The sequence below is a fragment of the Pholcus phalangioides genome, unplaced genomic scaffold (genome assembly GCF_987345545.1).
Source record: "Pholcus phalangioides strain wild (caught in Gottingen) unplaced genomic scaffold, Ppha-v1.0 ptg000017l_1, whole genome shotgun sequence".
NCBI classification, from domain to species: Eukaryota; Metazoa; Arthropoda; class Arachnida; order Araneae; family Pholcidae; genus Pholcus; species Pholcus phalangioides.
This window is the reverse complement of record NW_028301610.1, coordinates 6058694-6085968: the sequence shown is the minus strand read 5'-3', so window position 1 is coordinate 6085968 and position 27275 is coordinate 6058694. Positions and strand designations below refer to the sequence as shown.

The 27275-nt window shown below is 35.0% G+C and overlaps 1 protein-coding gene and 1 non-coding gene across 3 annotated transcripts in view; both read left to right on the top strand.

Annotated features, from left to right (window-relative positions):
• The window catches only part of LOC149072158 (anoctamin-5-like), a 66163-nt gene that overhangs the window by 30361 nt on the left and 8527 nt on the right, over positions 1-27275 (top strand). For both annotated transcript variants that reach the window (XM_089246174.1, XM_089246175.1), the window contains 9 exons: positions 1616-1698; positions 5464-5535; positions 5633-5710; positions 5997-6161; positions 7573-7609; positions 10139-10250; positions 13452-13506; positions 24847-24944; positions 26371-26522. In XM_089246174.1, coding sequence (XP_089102300.1) covers positions 1616-1698; positions 5464-5535; positions 5633-5710; positions 5997-6161; positions 7573-7609; positions 10139-10250; positions 13452-13506; positions 24847-24944; positions 26371-26522 — 852 coding nt within the window. The remainder of the gene's footprint in view (positions 1-1615; positions 1699-5463; positions 5536-5632; positions 5711-5996; positions 6162-7572; positions 7610-10138; positions 10251-13451; positions 13507-24846; positions 24945-26370; positions 26523-27275) is intronic.
• On the top strand, positions 9885-9956 carry TRNAA-CGC (transfer RNA alanine (anticodon CGC)). Its single transcript has one exon. It is a non-coding gene; the product is annotated as a tRNA-Ala (tRNA).

Sequence of the window (27275 nt, the reverse complement as noted above, 5' to 3'; positions counted from 1 at the left end):
TCACTTCACTTCTGAAATATAGATGACAGCACAGAAAAATCAAACACAACACTACATACTCACTCAACCGCGGGAGGTGTGTGGGCGGGGTGCATGTGTGGTGTAGCAGTAGTAGGTACGGCCTCCAAAAAATGGCTCAGGGATCCATGATGTTCTTAAGTCAGCCACCTCGTTGGGCAATTTGCCTGTTGTGGTGTTGTATTTGTATTTGTGTCTTAATGAATCTAGAAAGCCAATTTCCTGTGTATTATTATTCTAGTATACAGTTCGTTTGAAGCTCATGAACAACTGCCAGGGCCGTAACTAGATGCTTGGTCAGCCGGGGCAATCACAAATTTTGGCGCCCTCTTGTAATCTTGAGGTAGAGGTTAAAATGTGAAATTTTGTGCCTTGGGCACCGGACCTGCCTGCTCCCCCTAGTCGCGGCCCTGCCAACTGCTGTGAAAATTTGTAAGACTTCACACAGACATGAATAAAAACATAAAATTGTTGAGAAAAAAAAGCTCCAACGGTAAAATTATAAATGAAGGGAATGCTGAATTTCAATAAACCCTTGAATTGTAGCTCCACTCATTCTAACTAGGAAATTTATTTGTGTCTCATTAAATTTCATTATCATATTTATCGGCCATTCTAACCTTCATTGCAATGAAAAATTATAATTACTTGTTTTTTACAAGTACATTTATGTTGGCGGGCGATTAATGAAAAACTCCCCAAAAAATTTTGTGATCGAATCTCTAACCCATAGGTGCTCATTATTACTTGTGCAGTTCATGGACAATTCATGGACAATTAATGAAAAATACTGATAAAGTTGGTTTTGGTGTACTTTCTGCATAGTTATCATTCTACCCACACAAATCAACAAAGCATTATATAACTCTATTTCATATACATAAAGCATTTAATCACACAACCTAAAGCATATTTTGTGGAGTTGGGGAGAAAAAGATGTTTTTCAAGATAGTTGGCAGGCTGTGTAAAATTCCCAGATGGGCCAGATCTGCCCACAAGCTGGAGTTTTTGCAACCATGCTCTAACCTGAAAAACAAAATGAGAGAAAGTTACTGTTCTAATTGAAGTTGCAGATTTATTATAATGTTATTCAGATTTGTATAGCTTGTGTTTCCTGAGAGTCATCCATTTTTCACAAATCTTGGTACTCAATTAATTCAAATGAACACAAAACCCAAGAAAATATAAAAATAATATTGATTCCATCTCTTAGAATTCGCATAGACAGATCAAACAGCCTCAACAAAAATAATGGTGTTTGTGTGAGTGTATCACACATCGTTATAATTACAATAATAAATTGCAAACATTTCAAATCCTAGAAATAAGTTACCTTTCCAGTGAGATAATAGACATAGGAATAAAAAAAAATTTACATAAACCCAAAATGTGAAGAAAACAACAGCTAGATGCATTTTGGAACTGTATCAAGTTCCTTCTTCAGTAACTAACAAGAAACAAAATGAAAAAAATGACAAAAAAACCCATATAGTAAACTCTGCGAAAAGCTGGGTTTTTTTTAAATTTTGGGTTTACTTATGTTGTTATTATTATGTCTTCCAAATGGTGTTAAAAGTTTAACTTCCATGTTTTTTAGGTGCAGTCTTTCTAGAAATGTGGAAAAGATATTCTGCTGATATCACTCACCAATGGGATTTAACTGGTTTTGACACCTCAGAAGTAAATTTGTTGCATTAATTTCCTGGGAAATTTTGAAAAGCTATAACTTCATATAGTTTTTATTCAAAAAGCAACCTATTTTTATGTTTGTTTCATGAAGCACTAATTTTTATTAATTGAAATCATTGATTCCTTTAGAAACTTAAATATACATGAATTGATTGACATCGCAAAGCAATAGTTGATTATATCATATTCATTAAGGCATAGAGCTTTCATACTCCTTTGCTCTCATTAGAGCTTTGAATTAGATCTGATGAAAATAGTATTTTATACATTACATATATCATCATAAAAAACATGATTCATTAATGTGAAATCGTTAATCTATACATATGTATATATATATGTGTGTGTGTATATATGTATATATATAATAACATGTCTTGACCGACTGATTCACTGATTCATCATCGCCGAGCCGAAACCGCTGAAGCTCTAAATATCAAATTTTTTGAGTAGTTTTTTTTCATGACTCACTAAGAAAAGGTTTTTCAAAATTCGACCCCTAAGGGGATCATAAGGGTTATATGAAGCAATATCACTGAGCCAAAACCGCTGAAGCTGTAAACATGAAATTTGATCAGTAGTTTTATTTTATAATGTAAAGACTTATTAAGAAGGGATTTTTTTTAAATTAAACCCCTGAAGGGGTCTTAAAGGGCAATTTTCTGATTACCAAATCCACGTGAGCAAAGCCACGGATAACAGCTAGTAAATCATGTACAGTCAAATCCTGATATAACGCCACCATTTGTCTTGCAGATTTTTGGTGCTATAACGAGTTTGGCATTATATTGAATCACAAATTAACGTGTGTAATGCCTAGATATAGAAGATTTGTTCACTGAAAAACTTTGGCTTTAAGCGAGGTTGGCGCTAAATTGGGGACGCTACAATGAGGTTCGATTGTACTAACAATTGCTAATTTTCTATGTATGATAACAAAAATTTTATGAAATCAAGAAGGTATGAACAGTGGGTATCACTCATATTTACCAAATTATGATCGAATTGAAGACTTAATTTAACTATAAAATATGCGTCCAGTATTTTATGATTCACATATAATTCTTATTTTTTATCATTATATAATACCTTTATGATATGAATATTGCAATCCAGTATGCATTAGTTTCCATGGTACAGTTCATGAACATAAAAATGAATTTCTATTTTAACCATTTAGTAGTCATTTAAATGAAGTAGGTCATGAAAAATTTTATCCATAGCTAGATTAGCTTGAGCCTAATAACAAAGTTGAGAATCATCAGAATTGAAACAAACTAACATATCTTGAGTCTTGATGTTTTGCCATATTTATACCCTATTTGTTAAAAACTATAAAACAAATGGTTTATATATAGGAGCACTAAATACTGAAGCACTGCAAAAGCTGTATTTTGAGTATTATGTGATTATGTAATTGAGAAGCATTACCTATCATTTTTAGTAAAAAAAAGATTATATGGAAATCTATATCATTATCAAGTTACCAAGATATATTTTGTGATGCGTAGGCGTTAGGTTATTGGAAATATTGGGAGGGTTGAAAAAATGGGAACAAGAGAGCTCGAAATCAATATTTTTATAGGTATTATGGAGATGGGGTGACAAATATTGGAGAGGTTTCAGGCCCACAGACTGGATACAAGTTTATGCCTATGTTTCTATGCAAATCCTCAATGTGGGCTGTGCTTTTTTCAGGTGCTTTTTTCTGTCCAAGGTGAATCCTTATATTTTTACTTACGCTTGAATTTCTATATATAACTTGAATTTCTAATATCTCTTAGCAAATTTAATTTTATTAATTCAAATCAAATTTTTGGTAACTCAGAGCAATATCAATTGCTAAAAGCTCTTCAAGGTATTGAAGCACCAACTGCACTATAATTGGTACTCTGAAAGCACCACTCAAATAGGATGAGCTTATCAGAATTTTAGTATTTCAGCTTAGAAATGTTTGTATTATTGAGAGTTTCCCATAAATATAATAGTATTAGATGTGCAATATGGTTATTTCATAAAAATTGTTCAAATTGAGCCTTTGAAATGCTATTTTTAAATTAATTCATTTCCATTTCTACAGCGAAGGTAATAACAAAAAAAAATTAATTAATTGAGACCACTACGAAAAACCTACAAAAGCCTAATGGAACATAAAAATTGGAGAAACACTTTACACACGTGTGCTAAAAATGCACTTGGCATGTGCTGTTACCTTGGTCAAATTAGCATTGAGTGCACATAGTGTTTTAATCTTCTTTTTTTTTTTGGAACATTGTTGGACTGTCACATATTGTGTGAGTTTATTAATTTGGAAAACTTTCCTTTGATTTATGCTTGGAGGTTGCAAAACTACGAAAAATCTTCATCGGCTGATGTACAATCACAGGCAGCAGTTTGAAAAAAAATTAAAGAATTTTTCCCTCCTATAAATTCATCATACTTAACCCTCCAATGCACAGGTGAGAAAATGTTCTGTGAGTGCACGAGCCCATGCTGAATTATAAATTACATAAAATATCTATACACTTTCTTTTTTGTATTTTGCTACATTTATTATTACATCATTTTAGCTACAATATGAACATGGACGGAGATACGGGGGGCGTGGGGGACCCCCCCCCAGAATCAAAGGTGAAGTCGACAGATCTAATGTATATATGTATAGATGAATCAACATCATCATCATCTTGCCCCCCCCCCCCCAGACTTCCAAGTCTATCTCTGCCTGGCTATCTCCGCCTATTAATATGAATGCAATTACCAATTGCTGCACTATTTTATAGTAAATTTCAAATTAACAGTTTTGGATCACTCATAACATCATATTAAAGCAGAAACTCAATAATGAAAACAATAAAATTACTATTTTTTTAATTTACTTGAAATAAACCTCATAATATGAAAAAAAAATGTGAACATTCATATCTTTTTTGCAGTCATTTTAAAATAACCATATCAATCAACATTGAAAAAAAAATTGCTTGACTGCATGTGTTGAGTCTGACAGACTTTGGTGTAAATCTTTCAACAGTTTTGGAATATCCATCACGTCTGAAGTTGGCACAGTAGATAAACCAGTTTCAATAGGAAATTAGCGAGAACCTTAAGAAAATTGCTCCTGCACCAATCAGTAAATGAAACAAATGCTCCCAACCTGTGCACTTGAGGGTTAAAGACAATTTTAATCTAGGTTTTTAATAACTCAAAATTTTAACACCTAACGTAAAAACTGCTATTTTTTCATGATCTAAATCACTTTATAAAAAAATTTAAAATTTATATACGTGTGCACGTACACAAAAGAAAAATAGAAGTGGGAAAGAATTGAATGTAGTTTTACCTTTCCTATTTTTTTATTCCATCATTGTAATTTTGACCTTAAAACTGTTATCATCTGTAGATGATAAGCGCAATCGCCTACCCAATTGCTTTCTGGCGATTTACGATATAAGGAAAAAAATGGATTTTTCTCATGCATGAAAGAAAGCATAATTCTGACTATATGTGCTGCCAAAGGATTAAAGTTGTATATTGTATTTATTCCTGAATAAGTAATCAAGACTTAAATGAAGTGGTGATCAAAAGTTATGAGAAATATAAGGTTGTCAAAACTAAAGATTTTATTACAAAGTTTTTTATAACTGTTATTACATCAAAAAAGTTTAGTTCTGGCTTCATTTTGGATTTCAACTTTTTTTTTCAGATTAGTCATGTGAAAATATAGTTTTAACTCTGAATAATTCTAATTTATCTCAGGAGCATCCAAGACCAGAGTACTTGGCTCGGCTCTCTAATGAACGTAAGAAGAAGATGAATTTCGTAACTAGGGTAATATATCATTATTGACCTTATATATTATGGAGAAAACCATGAAATTTCATCTCACATATGAATACTTCGAATTTATACAGTTTTTTTTTTTCAGATGTATGAGCCACATGTTCCATTTTGGAGAAGGCGTCTTCCTTATTCGGTGATGTCAACATCTATTGTTCTCTTATTGGTAACAATTATCTTTATCTTTCCACAGACTCTATATATTAATGCTTCTCCTTTACAAATTTTCTTCAGTTAACAGTTTTTTTATTTTTAAAAAAATGACAATGTCTTTTAATTTTATAAATGTAAGACCTATGTTTGCCTTTGATTTTTTTTAAAATTTGTATCATATTCAAATATTTTGATTTAACAAAATGTGAAGAATTCTTTTTTGATTTTTCTTATATAGTTAAAAGAAATATTTACTATTATTGTGATAATATTTCTGGTCTTATGGTTATATGTTCTAGATAACCATAGCTCTAGCTGCTGTAGCTGGAGTAATATTGTATAGGATCTCTGTCAATGCTGCCTTGCTTCTCTTGGATGACAAAAGAGTCACTACTTTTGCCAGCATTATTACTTCTACAACTGCAGCCATGCTGAATCTCATCTGCATCATGATTTTCAATCAGGTCTGCGTATTTTTAACAATTTAGAATTTTTGGTTTTAAATAAATAATTATGGTATGCAGTGAAACCTCCCAAGAACAGACTAACAGGACCACAAAAATGTGGTCATTATTGGGATGTATGTGCATCTTTTTTTTCATTTCCATTTCCAAAAGTTGATGTTGTTCCAAAAATTCTTGTTTGGAGGTCCACCTCAATATTAATTCAATGGCATGCATTATTTTCCATGAAAATGTGACTTTTGTTCAGAGTTCACTATGTTCAGAGGTAGCTGTGAGACTGGGAGGGCTCCCATTTGCACCTCAAATGGGTTGGAAAAGTACAGAAAACCAACTTCAGCTGACCAACACTATGCCAGCTGCAGGTTTTGATAACAAAAAAATGTATAATATAAAGTTGTAATGTGTATAAAAACTGCAGAGAACAGGAAATATGTTTTTAAAAACTGTTCCTATTTAGTACTGTACTTTCCTGCATGCAATATCTGTCTTATTTATTCGGTTATTTTTAAAGAATGGCTAGGTTATTATGATCCAGAGATCTTTTTTGGCCTGTTAAAAACACTTTTTCCTATTGTTTTATGAAAGCTAGTCATGCTTATGATTCATCATACTCTTAGAAAAAGTAAGAATGTATCAAAGGGAGCTGATGTTGTGCAACACTAGTTGTCATTGTAATAAAATGTTTTCACAATGAGAGGAGTACATTTCACTGGTGTACATATCATAGACCTATATATTTTTTCAATAAAAGCTTCAGTTCAGGAAAAGTGTCACAAAAAAGCTGTTGTTCGATGAAACTGCAACATTCATGCGATCTTTCAATAAATTAAACTTCCATTCATATCAAACTGAAGGGGTTTGTTGGTAATATGGATGTTTGAGTTAACTTTATTATATATATATATATATATATATATATATACAGGGTGCATAGGTAACAGGACATATAGTATTTTACTGGTGAACCGTTTAATCTAGAAGACATACTTCCAATTAGAAATAGTATTCATATAACATGTATGTCATTCATGTTGCAAAGAGTTGTGTAGTTATTGAAATAAAAATGTTAACTTTTTAATGGGCACTCTGTGTTTTAGAACCCAATTACACAAAGTTGTTGCCCTTTTTCTCCTTATGCCAACAAAAATAATTTCACATTTCCAAGTGCAATATTCCCTGAAATATTTGAATTCAAAAAATGGAGAAAAGTTGAGAAAAACAGTGTTAAATATGGGTAAACCATTCTACCTGTCTAAATGCATACCCGCCATATCTGAGTGCTACACATTATTTAGACACTTTTTCTAATTAGAAGTATGCCTCTAGGATCAACAGTTCACCAGTAAAATGCCATACGCCCTGTTACCTATGCATCCTGTATATATATTATCTTTTTTTTTTGTTATTACAGTTTTACACAAAGATTGCTTCATATTTAACTGAGCTAGGTGAGTATAGCATTCAGTTTGCTCATTCATCATATTCACTGAATGATTAAAGTATGAGTTATAACAATATTAGTGAAAGTCAGCATAATGCATAAGTAATGACTTGTATATAACTCAAACTAGGACAAACTATTGAATAAATATAACAAAGTTTAATTAAAAAGTAACTTCTATGAGTGTCCCTCTAAACCAGTGTTTTCAAAAGTGGGATGGTCCAGGATGGTAAAAGCTGTGGTTTTATAGTATGAGGTCCTATGGGCAGATTTGAGTTTGGGGGTGATGAGAACAAAAAAATTTTTGAAAAGGGGGCGAGGGAACAAAAAGTTCGAGAAAGAGTATAATGGCACAACCTTGCACATAAACAATGGCATACAGCTATAAGTCATTTTAACTGCTTAAGTTTTTATTACATAATGAACTTAAACAAAGACCCACACTCACAATTTTTTTTGTATTAAAATTTTTTTCATTACATATTTTAATGAAAATGTGTATTTCTTTTTCTTGCACAACTACTTTATTTGTTCAAAACTGGAATTGAATCTGTTGCATGAACTTGATTTAGATTTCATACAAGCAAATCTCATCAAAACTAATTCATACTTAATGCATTTATAGTTGACAGATCGGGTATGAATTTTTAAGATAAAGTAAAATAATTTTGGTCACTTAGTTCATTGTTTCAACAATCAAATCAAAATTAATATCTTTTTTTCTGAAAAGTAATAGCAGTAAAATAAAATTCATTCAGTACACCCACTCAAACATTTTACAACCTCATTTTTCATTTTCTACCTATGAATAAAATAAAATTTTATTTTAAGATATTTGCATTAAAATTTCATTATTTTAATCACAAAATCAAGTGATACATTTCAATTGTAAAGAAGATTGCTTAATTTACATCAAATTTTATCATAAACAATAAGAGCAGGGAAAAAACAAATTTATCGGTAAACATTAAATCTCATTTATGTATTAAAATATTTGGGTTTTAGATTTGGAGGGAGAGAGTTTTCACCCTTTTTTTTCTTTTAAAATAAGAATAAAATAAGAATTTCTAATAAAATAGGAATTAGTTTTTAAATACTATTTTTTATGTATACAACTAAAATTGCAGCCTCTTGCTTTGTATTAAATTCTCATCTGGTGAGTTTGAAACTAAGAATGAATAAAATAATCAGTTTTACAAAGGAAATCATTATACTCCTCCTACTCAGCATCAGAGCATACTGCCATCATATGCATGTGTCATGCCCAGACTAGATGACTTATAATTTAAGAATTTTAATCAGTAGGTAGTTGTAAAATACTTTTAATCATTTAAAATTGTGTGTGGTAACAATAGGCTCTTGAGCCGTAAAGACATGTTTTTTAAATGTCCTTTGTTTATTATGCACTATGCATATCTCATCTATAAAGCAAACCCTGTTGAATCCAAATCTCTCACTCAAGTTAGAAACCTTCAAGCCTCTTAGCAACCAATGAAGAGCCGCCATGTAATTGTAATACTAGCAATCACTTGTCTCATATGACATCACAATTCTTCCATATCTCTAGCTAGTAATTTATGGTCCTCTGAGTAGATTACATTTTTTCTGTGCCTGCCACCAGGACTGCACTGATAATGTCTGCCATCAAAATGACTACACCATGATATAGCAACCTTGAAAGTGATAATAGTTCAATATAATATATACAGTACTGATAAAATTATATATGTAATTAGAATTACGTTTTTTATCAAAAAATTATGAACTCAAACCTCGTAAAACATGTGATGTATTTGAAAAATATGTGCATCTTCATTGGTGTCTTTGAATAACCACCGTATTTTAATCATCATAGCTACTTAATGCATATGATATATTTATGGTTATAGAAACGCCCTCTCCACTTGTCAATACAAGATTCATCGAAAGACTGGTTATTTGTGGAGATGAAGATTACAAGGAAGAAAATTCATCACTGCCCCACGGGGACTCGAACCCTGGTCTCTCGCTTGCCAGACGAGTGCTCTCGAGAGTGCCGGCGAGAGACCGGGGTTCGAGTCCCCGTGGGGGCAGTGATGAATTTTCTTCCTTGTAATCTTCATCTCCACAAATAACCAGTCTTTCGATGAATCTTGTATTGACAAGTGGAGAGGACGTTTCTATATGCATATGGCCATCTGGTTGGCTTTTGTCATTCACGAGGTATTAGTTGATTGTTGATGCCGTCCATGTACGGTGCCTTTCAACACATATATACGCTCCAAGGTTGAAATATTCTATCTGCTTCCATAGCTTAGATGGCAGAGCACTCGTCCCGCAAGCGAGAGACCGGGGTTCGAGTCCCCGTGGGGGCAGTGATGAATTTTCTTCCTTGTAATCTTCATCTCCACAAATAACCAGTCTTTCGATGAATCTTGTATATTTATGGTTATTTTTCTGAGGTGCATAAAATTTAAATAGGACACATAATTTTTGGCACATAAAATATCCAGGTTCAGATATTACAATAATGAGTATATATTATGTATATTTTCAGAGCTTCATAGAACTCAAACTGAATTTGATGATAGCCTAACTTTGAAGATGTTCTTACTGCAGTTTGTCAACTATTATTCTTCAATTTTTTACATAGCATTTTTCAAAGGAAAGTACGTACAAATAGACTTTTTTCTTTCATGACTTAATTGTCATTTTGATTTAATATAAATTTAAAACTTTCCATAATATATTGATGTTTTGATTCCTAACAAAACCTCATTGTATTGCTTTTAGTGTGAATTTTTTGGAAAAAAAATTTGGACAAAACATCTCTATAGTATTAAGATTTTGAGTTTTTGTCTGCTTGTGTTTACACACCTAAACAATTTATTTGGAAACAGCTTGCCAAACTTAACTAAACACTTTCTTTTTCAACAAATCATCAACATCATCCCATTCACTAAGGGCCAGAAAACAATCTTTAATTAGAGGGCTTAAATAGAAGAGTTTCAATTTAGTTATCAAACATTGATAGACAGTACTGATATATTGTTCCCAATATCTAACAGCACTTAATATATGCTTCTGACATGCATATGTAAGTATTGTCTTTATCTAAAAATGCAAATATACCCTGCAACTATTATTGGTTAAGTTTACAGATAAAGAGTTGAGAGTATTTATTGATAATAACCTTTTCAATCCTGCAAATCTAACAAATTTTTTAAGCATTTTTGTCATCAGATAGCTTTTGGTATAAAATCAGCACAGATAACAGATTATTTAAAATTTCACTTATCCTATTGATTAGCAGCAAGAATTATTGTCATATTTAAATGAAATAAAAATTAGTAGATTTATAAAGTAACAAATGCAACAATTGAAAAGATTTTTTAAAAAATCAATCTTTATATAACTATAAAAATGTTCATTAAGACATAGAAACCATATATTCAACCAAGTTACATGTTCTGTACTGTAAATGTAAAACTATGATGACTTACACATGAGACATACATATAGAAAAGCAATTCTATGTATATCCATTATTTATTTGTATTATAATAGTCTAAAACAGTAGTGCGCAAACTGGGGGTTGCGATCCCCCACATTCCCCACAGAGTCGTGCCAATGAACCGGAAGGGAGGGGGGGGGGTCACAAGAGATTCTCCAAACTTCCAAATAAAAAATTCATTTTTATTTAAAAATATGTTAAAACTAAAGAATGCCTTTATTCGGGTGAGCTAATTACCAGGTATCATACAATGTGATTTTATTATCAAATTTTACTTGTACAATAATCAATATATCGGCTCTGTCATGCCAGAATCAAGAATGTGTAATGTCCTTGCAAAAAAAAGTATGTGGGAGAATCACCTGCTTTCAAAATTGTATATTTCTTAAAAATTAAAAACACAGAATAAAATGATAAGTAATATGTGAATATATAAGAGAAAATGTGTCTACGTTTTATGAACATATTTTGTTTATGGTTGATTTCAAGTGTAGAATCATTTTGAAATCAGATGATTCTTTCTTAGTCACCCTGTATACAAAAAGCAAGGACCATACACTTTGCTGCACTTCCATCTTGCATAAGGAACACCAAGTACATCAATACTCTGGATGTGAGACAGGTGTTGGATGACCTTGATGAGAAACATTGAATATAGTATAAAATAATATGTGTATTGTTATATTATGTTATATTAAATTATAAAAAAGTGATTATCATAATAATGATATGATAGTAATTTTAATGATGATTATTATAATTAAAATTGTGTTATAATTATATTATATACAATAATTATTATATACTAATAACAATCATTGTTATCATTATTATCATTTTAATATGCAGTAGAACCTCAATTATCTGGGCTAATGGTAGAGAATAGAAACACAGATAACTGAAAAACAGTTAAACTGCTGGAAGTGAAAAAAATATTTTAAAATAATAAAATTGCAAAAAAAGAAGGTATTTATGTATTTTACCCATTTAAAATAAATATCCAGTGTATATAGTATATTATCCTTGTGAAAAAATCTATTAAATAGGATTACAATAATTTTGATGGTTTTGTAGCCACAATACTTCCACAGGCTTCACTGATGGCAGAATCCCTGTGCCTTGTCTTTCCAGTTCTTAAAAAAAGCAATACATTTTGAACAACACCTTCTATACATGAGGAAGTTTTTCCCGGCATTGGCTGTTCATCTTTAAATGTGGATTGCCCCAGGGCAATGTCCTGCCCTTAGATCTTTATGTGTGCACATGGGGGCTGCCGTTTCAATGCATTGACATGGGACCTCTGAGAATGGGGAAGGGAGTTCTTTAAAAAGAATGAAGAAATATAGTTCTACTAGATTGAAATGTTTGTTTTCATTACCACCTTCACAAAATCGTACATTACTAATGAAAAAAAAAAAAACATTAACAACAACACAGATAGGTAAGAGCTTAACATGAAATTAAAACTTCCATGCACAGTTAATCTGCTCCCAGATAATTGAGGTTCCACTATAATATCACCTCATTGATATACCTTATTTCAGCCACCTCAATAGGCAATCTGCTTGTTGTGGCTTTTGTATTTGTATATTATTTTACATTATATTCAATATTCCTTATCAAAGTCATCCAACACCCATTTCACATCCATAGTGTTGTAAAAAATTAGTTTTTCAAAATTCAAAACAGTAGTAGCAGCTATCACACCAATTTACACTTTAATGGTTTTACATCGACTGATGGGGTAGTGCATCTCTTAAAACATCAAAACAGTGTCAACACTGTATCATGTCTGATATGATCCCACACCATCTGACCTGACATGAACCCATTTCATGTCAGGGTAGTGTATATGTACCTTAACACTCTTCTCTTCATCCTGATGAGGAAATAATCATAATTGATTTTTATATACTTGTAATTATACTGATACTTTCAGGATTTTCTTGTTACCCAAATTTTTTCAGCTTTAATTAATAGTTTCTCAAAAATCCAGAACAATTTGTCAACTATTAGAAAGCTATAGTTAAAACTTTACTATGATTGTCGGGTGCTCTATTCACCAAATCCACGTTCCTTTAAATAATAGGATATGCTACAGATTCTTGCATGATTTTTTTAACATATGTAACTTGCATCTGAATTCATATTCTGCAACTGAGGTGAGTTTGATTGTGACTACCTTGTACTTCTCTTGAATAGCTTGAAGCTCTTTAAAATGCACTTATTTATTTGACCAATCACTTACGTGAGAGAGAGATTTAACTATTATCATTTTCATATATTACATGTCACATGTGTGCAGTGTCTAGAGTCTTATAGAAAATTTAAACCATTATTTGGTTTTTAAATTTAGGTTGGTTGGACATCCTGGAAATTACAATTTGTTATTCGGTTATCGTCAAGAGGAGGTGATTTTTTTCTGTTTTTTTTTCTTTCATTTTACTGAAAAATATTTATTGTAAGTATAAAAGTTTCATCAAAAGTTTTCAATGCAAAGCTTGAGTCATTTTTATTGTAATATCATTTGCTCTAAACTCAACTAAATGTTTTCTTCATCTGAGAGATATATGAAAATATACAGGGCGCATACAAAAGTCGTTTTTGTAGAAATAATTTGCAAATATACACTGCTGGCCACCGTAAATGCAACACCCTGAAGGAAGCATGCAAATAATATGAAATTTACAACATGCATTAGCAGAGGTGAGATATGCAAATGATTAGAATTTCAGCGCAGACGCACATCACGCGCGCCTGTGGCGCCACTTCAAAGCGCTATTTAAGGCTTGGAGATTTCGACGATTTGAAGTACGGCAATTGTGTTTTTCTTGTGGTTTTTCAAAAAAAACGATCAATTATGCCTCGTAGAAAACAGCGATCATCTTTTGATCAAGTATCCGAGTTCGACAGAGGAAGGATAGTGGCCTACCGAGATTGTGGATTATCTTTCAGGGAAATCGGTAGTCGTGTTGGACGAAACCAAACAACTGTATTGCGGATATGTGATCGTTGGATGCAGGAGGGTACGACGGACCGACGTGTTCGATCGCATCCACCTCAGTGCACCACTTCACGTGATGACAGGCGTATTGTGCGTATGGCAGTGACGGATCGCTCAGCCACATCACGAACCATAGCACAGCACATTCAGTCTGTACTGCATCATCCAGTGTCTGCGTGTACCATTCGACGCCGTTTACAGCAGAGTGGTCTGTCCGCAAGACGTCCATTGCTTCGTCTACCCTTGACGCAGAACCACAGACGTCTCCGCCGCCAATGGTGCGATGAAAGAAGGATGTGGACGGCACAATGGAATGAAATTGTCTTTACTGACGAGTCACGCTTCTGTCTGCAACACCACGATGGTCGGATTCGAGTCTGGAGACACCGTGGAGAGAGGATGCTGAACAGCTGCGTTATGCACCACCACACTGGTCCTGCACTGGGTATTATGGTATGGGGCGGTATTGGATATCACTCTCACACTCCTCTAGTACGCATTGCCGGTACTTTAAAAAGCCAGCGCTACATCTCAGAGGTGTTGGAGCCAGTTGTCCTTCCTTACCTTCAGGGCTTGCCCACAGCCATATTTCAACAGGATAATGCGCGACCACACGTGGTGTAACGTCCGATCCCTCTACGTTAATGGTGGTCTTGTCGTTATGTGGGAAATTCCTTCTTATTTTAGACCCCAGGGACCTCTCAGTTACCGGAAACCACCCGAGGACCCACTGGCGAACCGGTAAGGGCCAGAGTGTTCGATTAGTTCGGCAGTCGGCGGGTGGGGTCTTTCGGCTGTCGAACGAGAACGGGCCAGAGGTCGGGCTACTGATGTCCCACATAAATTAATTCCCCTCATGACGACGATGCCGCTATTTTCGTGGAGGGGTTTGATCCAATATATGTATAGTTGGGCGAGGCTTAGCCCAGTTTAAATTATTTTTATCGAAGAACTTCCCGGGGGAGTTGTTGCAAGTCTCGTTGTGCGGATACGAAAATATAGTGTTGTACTCACTTATTTTCGGCGGGGGGCTGCAGACCTCCGTCGGAACAATTCATTTCATATTGTTATGTTAGTAATGTTTACATAATCGGGAGAGTCTGATCAGCTCTCCGGATTATGTCATGTTGCCAGATTCCAATGTAATTAAATTGTAATGTTTATAATAGTGACGCATGAATATGCAAATTCGATAATTTTGTTGAGGCGAAAAGGCCATGCGAGGACATGTGGTCCCAAACTTCTTGTAAAAGGGGAGTATAAATTCCTCCCTCTTTGTCTCTCACATTGCGTTCGTCTAATCTTGTTCTGTTCAACTGAAGCCCTCTAGTAGGACGGTTCACCGTCTTACTACCGTACCTATTGGCCTTAGGCTGAATTGTTAAAATGCAATAATCTACATTATTTGAATCCGTTTTCCGGCAGGTCCGGAATCAAAATATAAAACAATCTTCACAGTCAAAGTTCTTCATTGCTGATCGAGGTGGTCCGGCCCTCAACCGAGAGGCCCCCGGAGCTGATCAAGGTGGTTCGGCCCTCAACCGAGAGGCCCCCGGAGCTGATCAAGGTGGTTCGGCCCTCAACCGAGAGGCCCCCTGGAGCTGATCAAGGTGGTTCGGCCCTCAACCAAGAGGCCCCCCGGAGCTGAGCAAGGTGGTTCGGCCCTCAACCGAGAGGCCCCCAGGAACTGATCAAGGTGTTCCGGTTCTCAACTGAGAAAACTCCTCTGGTATTTACGGAAAAGCTAACAACATCGGATGTCCGATCACTGCACAAGTTGACTGTTGTTGATCATCAATTGGTGAGCCAGTATCTTTACTGTTAACGTCAAATAGAGGGCTCCAAGATATACTAATCCATTGTTAAAATTAACTAACCCATATAATTGAATAAATAATAATATTTCATGCGAAAGTTTGTTTCTAATCATTTTCCACTTGTCGTTTGCCACTTTATTGCTGGATATTTCGAACCGGGCAAGCAACTCCCATAAGGGACGTTGCAATTTTGGGGGCTCGACCGGTTCTCAGTAAGTGTGGCAAACCGCGGGTGGAAAGTATTTTCGCTAAAAAAAAAAAAAAAAAAAAAAAAAATTTTTTTGATATTTAACATTGATTTTAGAGATGAATTCTAATAATCATAGTACGCCTAGAAATTTAGGTGATGATGTTCGTGTACAAATTGAACCGGAACCAAGTGGTTCACAATCGAATAATGGTTCACAAATGAACTTTACTTATCCAACAATGTCAAATCCTTATAACGAGACGCATGTAATACTTCCCCCGGCATTACCTTTAAATCCCGCAAATGCTTTGGTTCCATTGACCCAACGCAGTGTTGGTAGTCTTATATTTTCAGGTAGTGGAGAAGACGTTAGAAGCTTTTTATTAAAATGTGAATCGTATTTTAATCTTTACAGTGTTCCTAATAAGATCGAGTTAGTTGTAAGCACGTTTGAAGGTCGTGCTCAGGCCTGGTGGCAAACGATAGGCAGGCACGAATGGGAAAAATGGGGCCCCCATAAATCGTGGGAAAGTTTCAAGGGCTTGTTATTACAAACCTTTTCAAGGTATCATACCAGGGTTGAATTAGCTCGTGCTTTATTCTCTGAAAAGTTTTCGACGGGCTCGTACCTTGATTTCGTATTACATAAGTTAGATCTTTTTCAGTCGTTCGATTTAACCGTTCCGGAGTCGGACAAAATTGAACTTATAATGTCACAATTACCCTATAATGTGAGAACATTTTTGGAAGTTAGGAAGCCTAATTCTTTGCAACAATTATTTGTAATGTTAGATCAATTTCTTGCAACGCGTGAAAATGTTCAAATTGAATCTCGTAAAAATTTTGAATCTTGTGAAAATTGTGTTGAGAAATTTCAACCTGAAGTTAGAAAAAATTGTGTGGGACCTACACAAAATGTAGTACAACCTTCAAGACGGCCTTTTAGGACAAATAAATTTTTTCGACAAGTTACCTGTTTTGGTTGTGGTCAAATCGGCCATATTGTAAAAAATTGTAAATCAAATGGGAATCAGGGAAACTAGACCTGGGATACATGAGAAGGGGTAGTGTATCCATGGGTAAAAAGACCCCTAGTAAAAAATTTAGTTTTCTTAATCCAGTTGTGAGAGTTAACAACAAGATTTTGACAGCAAAAATTGATACCGGTGCCGATTGTTCAGCGATCAGTTTCGATCTGGCTCGGCAGGTTGGTTCACCCACTAATCAAGTTAGACCCTATCACGGTGATAGATTTCAGTTGGCATCCGGTGAGTACTGTCAGCCTGTGGGGATTCTTCGGGCCCAAGTGGAGATACGAAACAGTGTCGTGCACACAGATCTGATAGTGCTCGCCAGGGTCCCATTTGGGATCTTGATCGGCAGTGATATTTTGAGTAAAACTGAAATTATAGTTGACTTCAAAAACTTTGAACTTAAAGGAGGATTGTTGTCGTATAAAGGAGATGTCGATCAGGAAAAAATGCAAAATTTAGTAAGTAAATCGGAATTTGATTCCGATCAGAAAAAAAGGTTGTTTGAATTGTTAAAACAATTTCCGAATTTGTTCAGAAACACTCCCGGTAGAACTCACGTTGCTGAGCATAAGATCGTGACTGACGGAAAACCGGTTTTTCGATCCCCTTTTTCTCTTCCGCGATGGAAAAAACAATTAGTAGAAGAACAGGTGCAACAGATGCTCTGTGATGACGTCATTGAGCCAGCCTCCACAAACTGGGCTTCCCCGTGTTTTTTAATCAAAAAGAAAACTGGTGATTGGCGATTTGTCGTCGACTATAAAAAGGTGAATAAAATTACGGCACCCGATCGGTACCCTTTGCCTTTCATCGATCAAATTCTACAACGAGTGGGTGACGCACGATTCGTCTCTACGTTCGATCTGGCCTCAGGGTATTGGCAAGTTCCAGTGCGGCTAGAGGATCGGGACAAAACGGCATTCATAACCGATTCTGGAATGTACCGATTTAAGGTAATGCCCTTTGGACTCAACAATGCCCCGGCCACGTTCCAACGCATGATGACTACAATCCTGGGCCACTTAGTCGGTAAGTGTGCCGATTTTTATTTGGATGACATTGTCGTTTACAGTTCGAATTTTGAGGAACATTTACAAAACTTGAAAACAGTATTTTCGTGTTTGGAAAAAGCAGGCTTAACTCTTAAGCCAGACAAATGTAATCTCTATAAAAAAAATTTGGAATATCTAGGTCTCTGTTTGACCAAAGAAGGATGGCACGTAAAACAGGACCAAACCGACGCCATTTTGAGTTTTTCTAGGCCTAAAACAGTAAAACAGGTGCAACGTTTTCTGGGACTCTGCGGGTGGTACCGGCAATTTGTTCCCCATTTTGGTGATGTCGCTAACCCCCTTTACGGCCTGACAAAAAAAGGGCAAAGGTTCAAATGGGACAAAATACACCAACAGGCGTTCGAAAAATTGAAACATCTCTTGTCTTGTGCTCCCGTTCTAACCACAAGAAAAAAAGATTGTGCCTTAAAAATTTACACAGATGCCTCAGGAATTGGGCTTGGAGCCATTTTGCAGCAAGTTGAGCCTGACGGGGAAAAGCCGTTAGCCTATGCCAGTCGTACCTTGAATTCAGCAGAAAAAAATTATTCGGTAACAGAACAGGAGGGACTCGCTGTTATATGGGCGTGTAATAAATTTCGAGCCTGGTTTTCAGGAGAACCTGTTACTATAGTAACGGATCACAGGGCAGTCGCCTGGTATTTTGAGGCTAAACAATTGAAGGGGAGGTTAAGCCGATGGGCTCAATTACTACAGGAATATCCTTTAAAGTTTGAATATAGAAAAGGTTCGACCATGCAGGCCCCTGATGCCCTGTCCAGAATGCCCGCTGTTGTCACCGCCGAAACTGATTTCGAGGAAAAAATTGATAATAAATTATATTTGTTCTCGTTTTTGGATTTACCTGAGTTAATTGTTCAACAGAAAAAAAATTACCAAGATATTATACAGTATTTTAATGATAAATCTGTCGGAAGACAAAAAATTGATGAAAAAATTGAAAAGTATTACCTTTTCGAAAATCAAAAATTGTTTTTTAGATTCAGGAATAAAAAATTGCTAGTAATTCCTCCACCATGTAGAGAGAGATTTTTGACTGAAATGCACATGCATCCCATTTCAGGTCACATGGGAGTCAATAAAACTCTTCAGCGATGCCGACAACGCGCGTTCTGGCCCGGTATGCGTAAAGATATAAAAAAATTTGTCCTGTCCTGTAAAAAATGCCAAACATGCAAATTCGACAATACGAGGCGATGGGGAGGCATGGTGTCAACCTCTGTTGATCATCCAGGAGAAATGGTTGGGATTGACACCATGGGTCCCTTTCCCGTTTCTTCCAGAGGGAACGTGCATCTGTTAGTCGTCGTCGATTATTTCACAAAGTGGGTAGAGTTATTTCCACTAAGACGAATTACGACAAGTGCAGTTGCTAAAAAGTTTGTTCATGAGTACTGTATGAGATATGGCTTTCCAAAAAGATTAGTTTCCGATAATGGTTCTTGTTTTATATCAAACCTTATGAGGGAAACTTGTAAAGTTCTCCAGGTCAAGCAAAGGTTCACAACCCCCTATCATCCTCAATCAAACCTTACCGAGAGATTTAATAAGACAATTAAACAGATGATCTCCTGTTATGTTGGTGATAAACATAAAGACTGGGACAAAAATTTAACCTTTTTTGGTCTTGCTATTAGGTCGGTTCCCTCGGAAACTACGGGTCAGTCGCCAGCTAAATTGTTTCTTGGTAGAGAATTAGTTTTACCATTTGACTGGGCTATGGACATACCGGTTTGGGAAAGGGTGAGTTTGCCCGAAAACTTACTTAAGCAAGTTAAGGAAAATGTCAAAAAACAACAACGGAGACAAAAAAGATATTATGACAAAAAAAGATTATTGCACACCTTTAATCAGGATGATTTGGTATTAAGGAGAACGCATTTCCGTTCTAGTGCGCAAGGCAATGTTATGGCGAAGTTGAAACCACGATGGGACGGCCCGTGTAGAGTCCTGGAAAAAATTTCACCTATTGTCTACCTGATAGTGGATTTATCCAATGATAATGTCTATAAAGTCAATGCTTGTGACTTGAAAAAATTCGTTAGTAGTGACCAAATCGTTCTTGAGCCTGTCCCGCAGTCACCTGAGAGTAGAGAGGTCCTTGTACAACACACTTCCAGTAATCCGAGTCGACATCATGTTTCACAAACGCCCTTAAATAGTGCTAATTGCAATAACTCTAGTACGTCCTTTAACCGGCAAAATCCCGAGGAGGACACCACTCCTAAGATGGTGAAAACGAATTTCATTAAATCTTCCGTAGGTTACTCTAAGTTTTTGGTTCCGATTCAGAGAGGGTGGCAAAGGGTTCTCGTTAAGAGGAAAAAAGAACCTCGTATTGACGTCTATTATTACTCTCCCGAAGGGACAAAATTCAGAAGCAGTGTTGAAATTTCGCGATACTTACAAAATCAGGATACTGATTTGGCTGTCGATAACTTTTCCTTTAGTGGGAAGTTTAATATACCAGGTGATATGTTAACATAGTTTTTGCAAGTATTTCTGTAAATTAACTTTTTTTGACCTATAGAATTTTTTTTTTTTGGGAAAAATTCTTCCGTGGTGAGGGGGAATGTAACGTCCGATCCCTCTACGTTAATGGTGGTCTTGTCGTTATGTGGGAAATTCCTTCTTATTTTAGACCCCAGGGACCTCTCAGTTACCGGAAACCACCCGAGGACCCACTGGCGAACCGGTAAGGGCCAGAGTGTTCGATTAGTTCGGCAGTCGGCGGGTGGGGTCTTTCGGCTGTCGAACGAGAACGGGCCAGAGGTCGGGCTACTGATGTCCCACATAAATTAATTCCCCTCATGACGACGATGCCGCTATTTTCGTGGAGGGGTTTGATCCAATATATGTATAGTTGGGCGAGGCTTAGCCCAGTTTAAATTATTTTTATCGAAGAACTTCCCGGGGGAGTTGTTGCAAGTCTCGTTGTGCGGATACGAAAATATAGTGTTGTACTCACTTATTTTCGGCGGGGGGCTGCAGACCTCCGTCGGAACAATTCATTTCATATTGTTATGTTAGTAATGTTTACATAATCGGGAGAGTCTGATCAGCTCTCCGGATTATGTCATGTTGCCAGATTCCAATGTAATTAAATTGTAATGTTTATAATAGTGACGCATGAATATGCAAATTCGATAATTTTGTTGAGGCGAAAAGGCCATGCGAGGACATGTGGTCCCAAACTTCTTGTAAAAGGGGAGTATAAATTCCTCCCTCTTTGTCTCTCACATTGCGTTCGTCTAATCTTGTTCTGTTCAACTGAAGCCCTCTAGTAGGACGGTTCACCGTCTTACTACCGTACCTATTGGCCTTAGGCTGAATTGTTAAAATGCAATAATCTACATTATTTGAATCCGTTTTCCGGCAGGTCCGGAATCAAAATATAAAACAATCTTCACAGTCAAAGTTCTTCATTGCTGATCGAGGTGGTCCGGCCCTCAACCGAGAGGCCCCCGGAGCTGATCAAGGTGGTTCGGCCCTCAACCGAGAGGCCCCCGGAGCTGATCAAGGTGGTTCGGCCCTCAACCGAGAGGCCCCCTGGAGCTGATCAAGGTGGTTCGGCCCTCAACCAAGAGGCCCCCCGGAGCTGAGCAAGGTGGTTCGGCCCTCAACCGAGAGGCCCCCAGGAACTGATCAAGGTGTTCCGGTTCTCAACTGAGAAAACTCCTCTGGTATTTACGGAAAAGCTAACAACATCGGATGTCCGATCACTGCACAAGTTGACTGTTGTTGATCATCAATTGGTGAGCCAGTATCTTTACTGTTAACGTCAAATAGAGGGCTCCAAGATATACTAATCCATTGTTAAAATTAACTAACCCATATAATTGAATAAATAATAATATTTCATGCGAAAGTTTGTTTCTAATCATTTTCCACTTGTCGTTTGCCACTTTATTGCTGGATATTTCGAACCGGGCAAGCAACTCCCATAAGGGACGTTGCAGTGGCACGCATTGTCCAAAGGTTCTTCGTCAATCACCAGATTGAATTGCTTTCCCTGGCCAGCTCGCTCTCCGGATCTTTCGCCAATAGAAAACATGTGGTCCATGGTTGCTCAACGATTGACCCAGATTACATCCCCAGCTGCCACACCAGATCAACTTTTACAACGTGTGGAAGCTGCTTGGTCTGCTGTACCCCAAGAACACATCCAAAGTTTCTTTGAATCAATGCCGAGGCAAGTGGCAGCGGTGATCTCCAACAGTGGCGGCTACTCTGGCTACTGATTTTGGCAGGAACCACACTTCACAGAAGTCTATAAATTTAATCATTTGATGCTTGGTCAACATGTTATCTACAAAATAAATATTGTTGCGATATCTCTTGTCTTTCTTGGTGTTGCAATTTGGGTGGCCAGCAGTGTATATGGAGAGAAATACAGCTATTCAACTTGGAAAATGGGTATTGTATAGAGACCATGCCTGCTCAAATGCAACAAACAGCAGTGAATAAAATTAGGGATAAATATAAAAATTAAAATTTGTATATGGCTTCCAACTCAGTAAGTCTAGTAGTAAAATTTGTTCTTTTCCCTATTATATCAAAAGAAACTTACCATGTAATAGATGAATATTTACATAGATATTGGTGATTAAAATTCTCTATGTTCTACTTTTCAAGTACGAAAATAACCAAGTCGTACAATGATCATGAAGGTAATTGTAAAACACATGACAAAAACCAAGAACTTCAATTATCATTACTTTGGCAAATGTTTATCCAAATAATGTGGAGTCCATTTCTTTCAGTATATATAATAAAGAAAGATTCTTTATGGCATTATAGACATGCTTTTAATTGCAGACTATACACAAATTCAAATTTTTTATTCTCTAATAATTTCTTTAGGTTCTGCTTTGTTATATCTATTATTCACTTCATTATCATTACTCTCTTATCTATGTTGCATAGCTGTAGCTCTCTCTTCTGTTCACAAATTATTTTTAAATCAAAAGAACTTTTCTATGCACCCTGTTTATCAGTGGACATTTATTTATATGTATGTGATACAATATGTGTTCTCTCTTTATATACGCCAACTGGCTGGAAATAATTTCTCATAATATTCAAGATGCATGCATATCATCAATCATTTCAATCATGATACACTTTTAGTTAGACCATTGCGACTTCTACATGTGGCTACCTGATAATTCTGATAATTTCAGAAAGCTATACATTCTAGAGTAATTTTAAATTACCTTGAGCAATTTAAAAAGGAATCTTATTCCAAATTATCCTGTTTGTTAAAGCATGTTTATTCGCCCTGATATTAACTTCCAGAACCCATATTACCACCTCTATTGATACCCAATAATGAAAGAAATATTTATTACATATTTAATGCTCCAACTTGCTCATTGTTTTCTTTTGATCGATTGTATATAGAAAAATCAGCAGCCTGCAAGCCATAAATCTCTATTGCTGGGCCCACATTAGGGAAAAGCAAGCAGGCCTGGAGTCACTGGACTGGACCAAATGGGACACAAATTCAAGTTGAAACTGTTCAACATTACATTGGGGACCAAAATGCAAGCTTGCTCAACAGAGTGTTTAGTTGCAATCCTGCCTTATTGGAGTATTTTCAGCAAACTACTGCATGTCCCATGGATATTATTGTTATCTCAGCAAGCCATAAACGGATGCAGGCTCTTCAAATGAAGGGGGTGAATCATAGAGGGTGTGTGTATAGTGACCGTGAGGAGCAATTGTCTTTCTCTGCCCTTCTGTCTAATAGTACAATTTTTTCACTGAACGGAAGCAGGTGATTGGCCTCTGTATCCACATATGCAGTAAGCTTTGTGCAGCATTTGAAGGGATGCCAGAAACTGACTTTAAAGCCTACTTCCTTCAAAGAATAGAGCAGGCTAATTCGAATTAAGGCATTCTTTTGCCTTAATTTCTCTGAAAAATTATCATTGTGTGTAACCCATCCTTTCACTTGAGGACTACCAAATCGGCAAAAAATTTGAAGCTTGTGTATAAGCCACATGAGTTTATCATTATTTTTAAACAAAACTTTGTTTATGGTTGCATTACTTATTTATCATAATGACATAACTTCATGCTAGGTATATAAATTGTATCTGATTTTCTTAAATTATCTTAAAAACATCAACCTCAGTTGTAATGTTATAAAGACAAAATTTGTGTTCTCTTTTGATGTCATTATAACTGAGTTTGACTGTATTAAAAAACTAAAAACCAAAATTAGCAGTGAAAAAAATTGTGTTTTAACATGTTTTTTTCGAAAAGTGAGACTTTCAAATTTAATCCTTAAATTAAGAATGTTAGTTGCTATCAGGAAGCAAGATGCTATTGATTTCTATGAAATTCTGTTTGGACCATTTAATTTTATTGTTAAATCTTGGAAGTCATTTAATGAGGAATTGATAAATCAAGGTTTCATTGTAGTACAAAAAATGCATTGTGAATAATAATGTCAAATAATTTAGATCACAAACATGGTCTATCTTCAATTACTTAATATTAGTGAAGTTCATAGGTATTAAAATTCAATGAAAATTATGCAGTTCTGCATTGAAAGCAGATAATATCACTCAAGGAATTAAAACTTCCGTTTTAATGGTGTTTCCTGCTTCTTTTTCTCATTGGCAGTGTGGTACTGGTGGGTGTTTGATGGAATTAACTATTCAACTTGCAATAATCATGGTTGGTAAGCAAGCACTGAACAACATTGTAGAAATGGCTGTCCCGTAAGTTTTCTATATTCTAAGCTTATTACTAATTTGCATGCATAATTATGTTAAAATAAGGTATGAAATGAAAGTAAATAAATAAAAGAAATAGTGACTTAAAAAAATGACTCTCTAACCACTTAACGATCAAGGACGTAATATTGGTCCAAACATCAGTGGAGTAAATTCAAACAAGTTCTTTGTTTTTTCCTCTCTCCTCATCATTGCAAAGCTTTATTGTAACCCAATGAAACTAAGGTTGTTCTTTTTACATCTCTTTAATTCTATACTCTTATTAGTGATTTTTTCCCCATATATATATGATGTGTTGTACTATATATATGTAGTAGAACACAATATATATAGTAGTATACATATATGCATTGTTTTACATAAAAAACAATACAATTTTTTATGTAAAACATTTCAACCATGTCTTTATGTACTTTGATCTGAAAAGCTGAAAGAAAAAAATACTAAACTTGCATATGATGAGTGTAAGCATCACGGTTATTTGCATTCCATATTCTGTTCAGAATTTCAACCTTCTTATGCATATTAGTATTCAGGCAGTTTCTGATTTATCACCACTCACACTTGAGACCAATTTGATTTAGTAATTATTTATACAATATAAAATAATGGAATAAAAAACATTTTTTTAATTGCAGTAAATATTACATAATTTGCTTGAATTCTGATCTATTTCTGTCACAAATGCCTATAAAATATACAAATGAACCAAATACATACATGAATATAAAATAAAACCTACTTGCAATAAATCTGTGACCAATCATTTATAACATAACCTGGCTGGTAAGTTGTCTGTTATCTGCATATACATTTATAGTCTTGAGTATATTATTGACTCAACAAAAAAAAGTTCTGATCATGTAGACCAAGCAGTTCATCTTCACCTCCTGATGAAGCAACAGTTTAGCTCAAAATTGACTCAATTTCTGTGTTAACTGTTAAAATTTTGAATTTATTAAAATCTGTTATGTTTAACCAATGTATAATTTCATCTTATTTTTGAGTCAGATGCCAGCCACAATAAATGTTTCAATTATATAAAAAACAATATTTCTTTTTCATGCATTTAAAAATACCTATGCATATATCTGATAATCATAAAAAATGCTTATTTTTTAATCTGCTCTGTAATGCCAAGATTACACTATAAAGTTTTAAAAAGTTCTTTCACACACACAAAAGTTTTTTTATTATACTTGAAAATACAACTAATAAGTGTATGGTTATATTCGAGTGAATGTAACCAATAGCCTTATTGTTTTTTTTTCAGGTTTAGTAAAAGATCTTTTGTCAAAACTTTGTTAGTGTAATCCCGGCCTTAAACACTTTTTTGAATATTTAAATTTTCTTTGAATATATTCTGTGATCAAATTAATTATCCATAAATTTGTTTCTCATTCATACATAGATGGTTTTCTTGGCTATATCAATGGTACATGATAAAGAAGCGGCGCTGGGGAAGTCGAAATAAAAAGAAACATGTTAATACTCGCTGGGAAGAAGATTATGTGTTAGCGGATTGGGGTCCTACTCATCTGTTCTTTGAATATCTTGAAATGAGTATGTGAATTCAGGCAATGATTTCATTCAATCCTTTGAAAGTAGAAAGAGTTAAAAAAAAAAAAAAAAAGGATATTACTAAAATTTTTCTTCCCTTATAAATAAAGTTGGCAATGATTAACAGCCTATAAAACGAAGAAATAAGTATTTTCTTAAAAAAAGAAAAATTTATTTATTTATTTTTTCATTGCTAGACATTTTGCACAACATTGAATGTTTTATAAAAATTTTGAGTATAGTTTAGATCAGTGGTTTTTAACCAGGCATGTGGGAGCACAATCTTGGGGGTGTGAGAGAGTTTGGTGAAAGCTGAAAAATGTTCCATGATGTACAGTCAAATTTTGATAATGAATGTGCAGCGGCCAACAGAAAACTTCGAGTTACAGTTAGTTCGACTTATTGAAATTCGATTTCAGAGTGGTAAAGGAAGATACTGAAATATTTACAGTACTATTTACAAATATCATATTACTAAAATATGTCAAACTACTTTAGATGAAGAAATTTGAAAAGATAAGTTGTTTCATTTAATCATATTTAATTATTGAATGACAAGATATAGAAATAAGCTAGACAATCATATTGTATTATGGAAACGAACACATACATGATACTCATATAAATGAAGTGAATTAAATAAAATGTATACAAGATTATTTCTGTCAAAAATGCAATGATTTTTGACTGCCTCTCTATTTTTTGTCCTTTCGTGAGAAAGTCATTCACTTTTTACTAGCAGATGAATGAATCTGC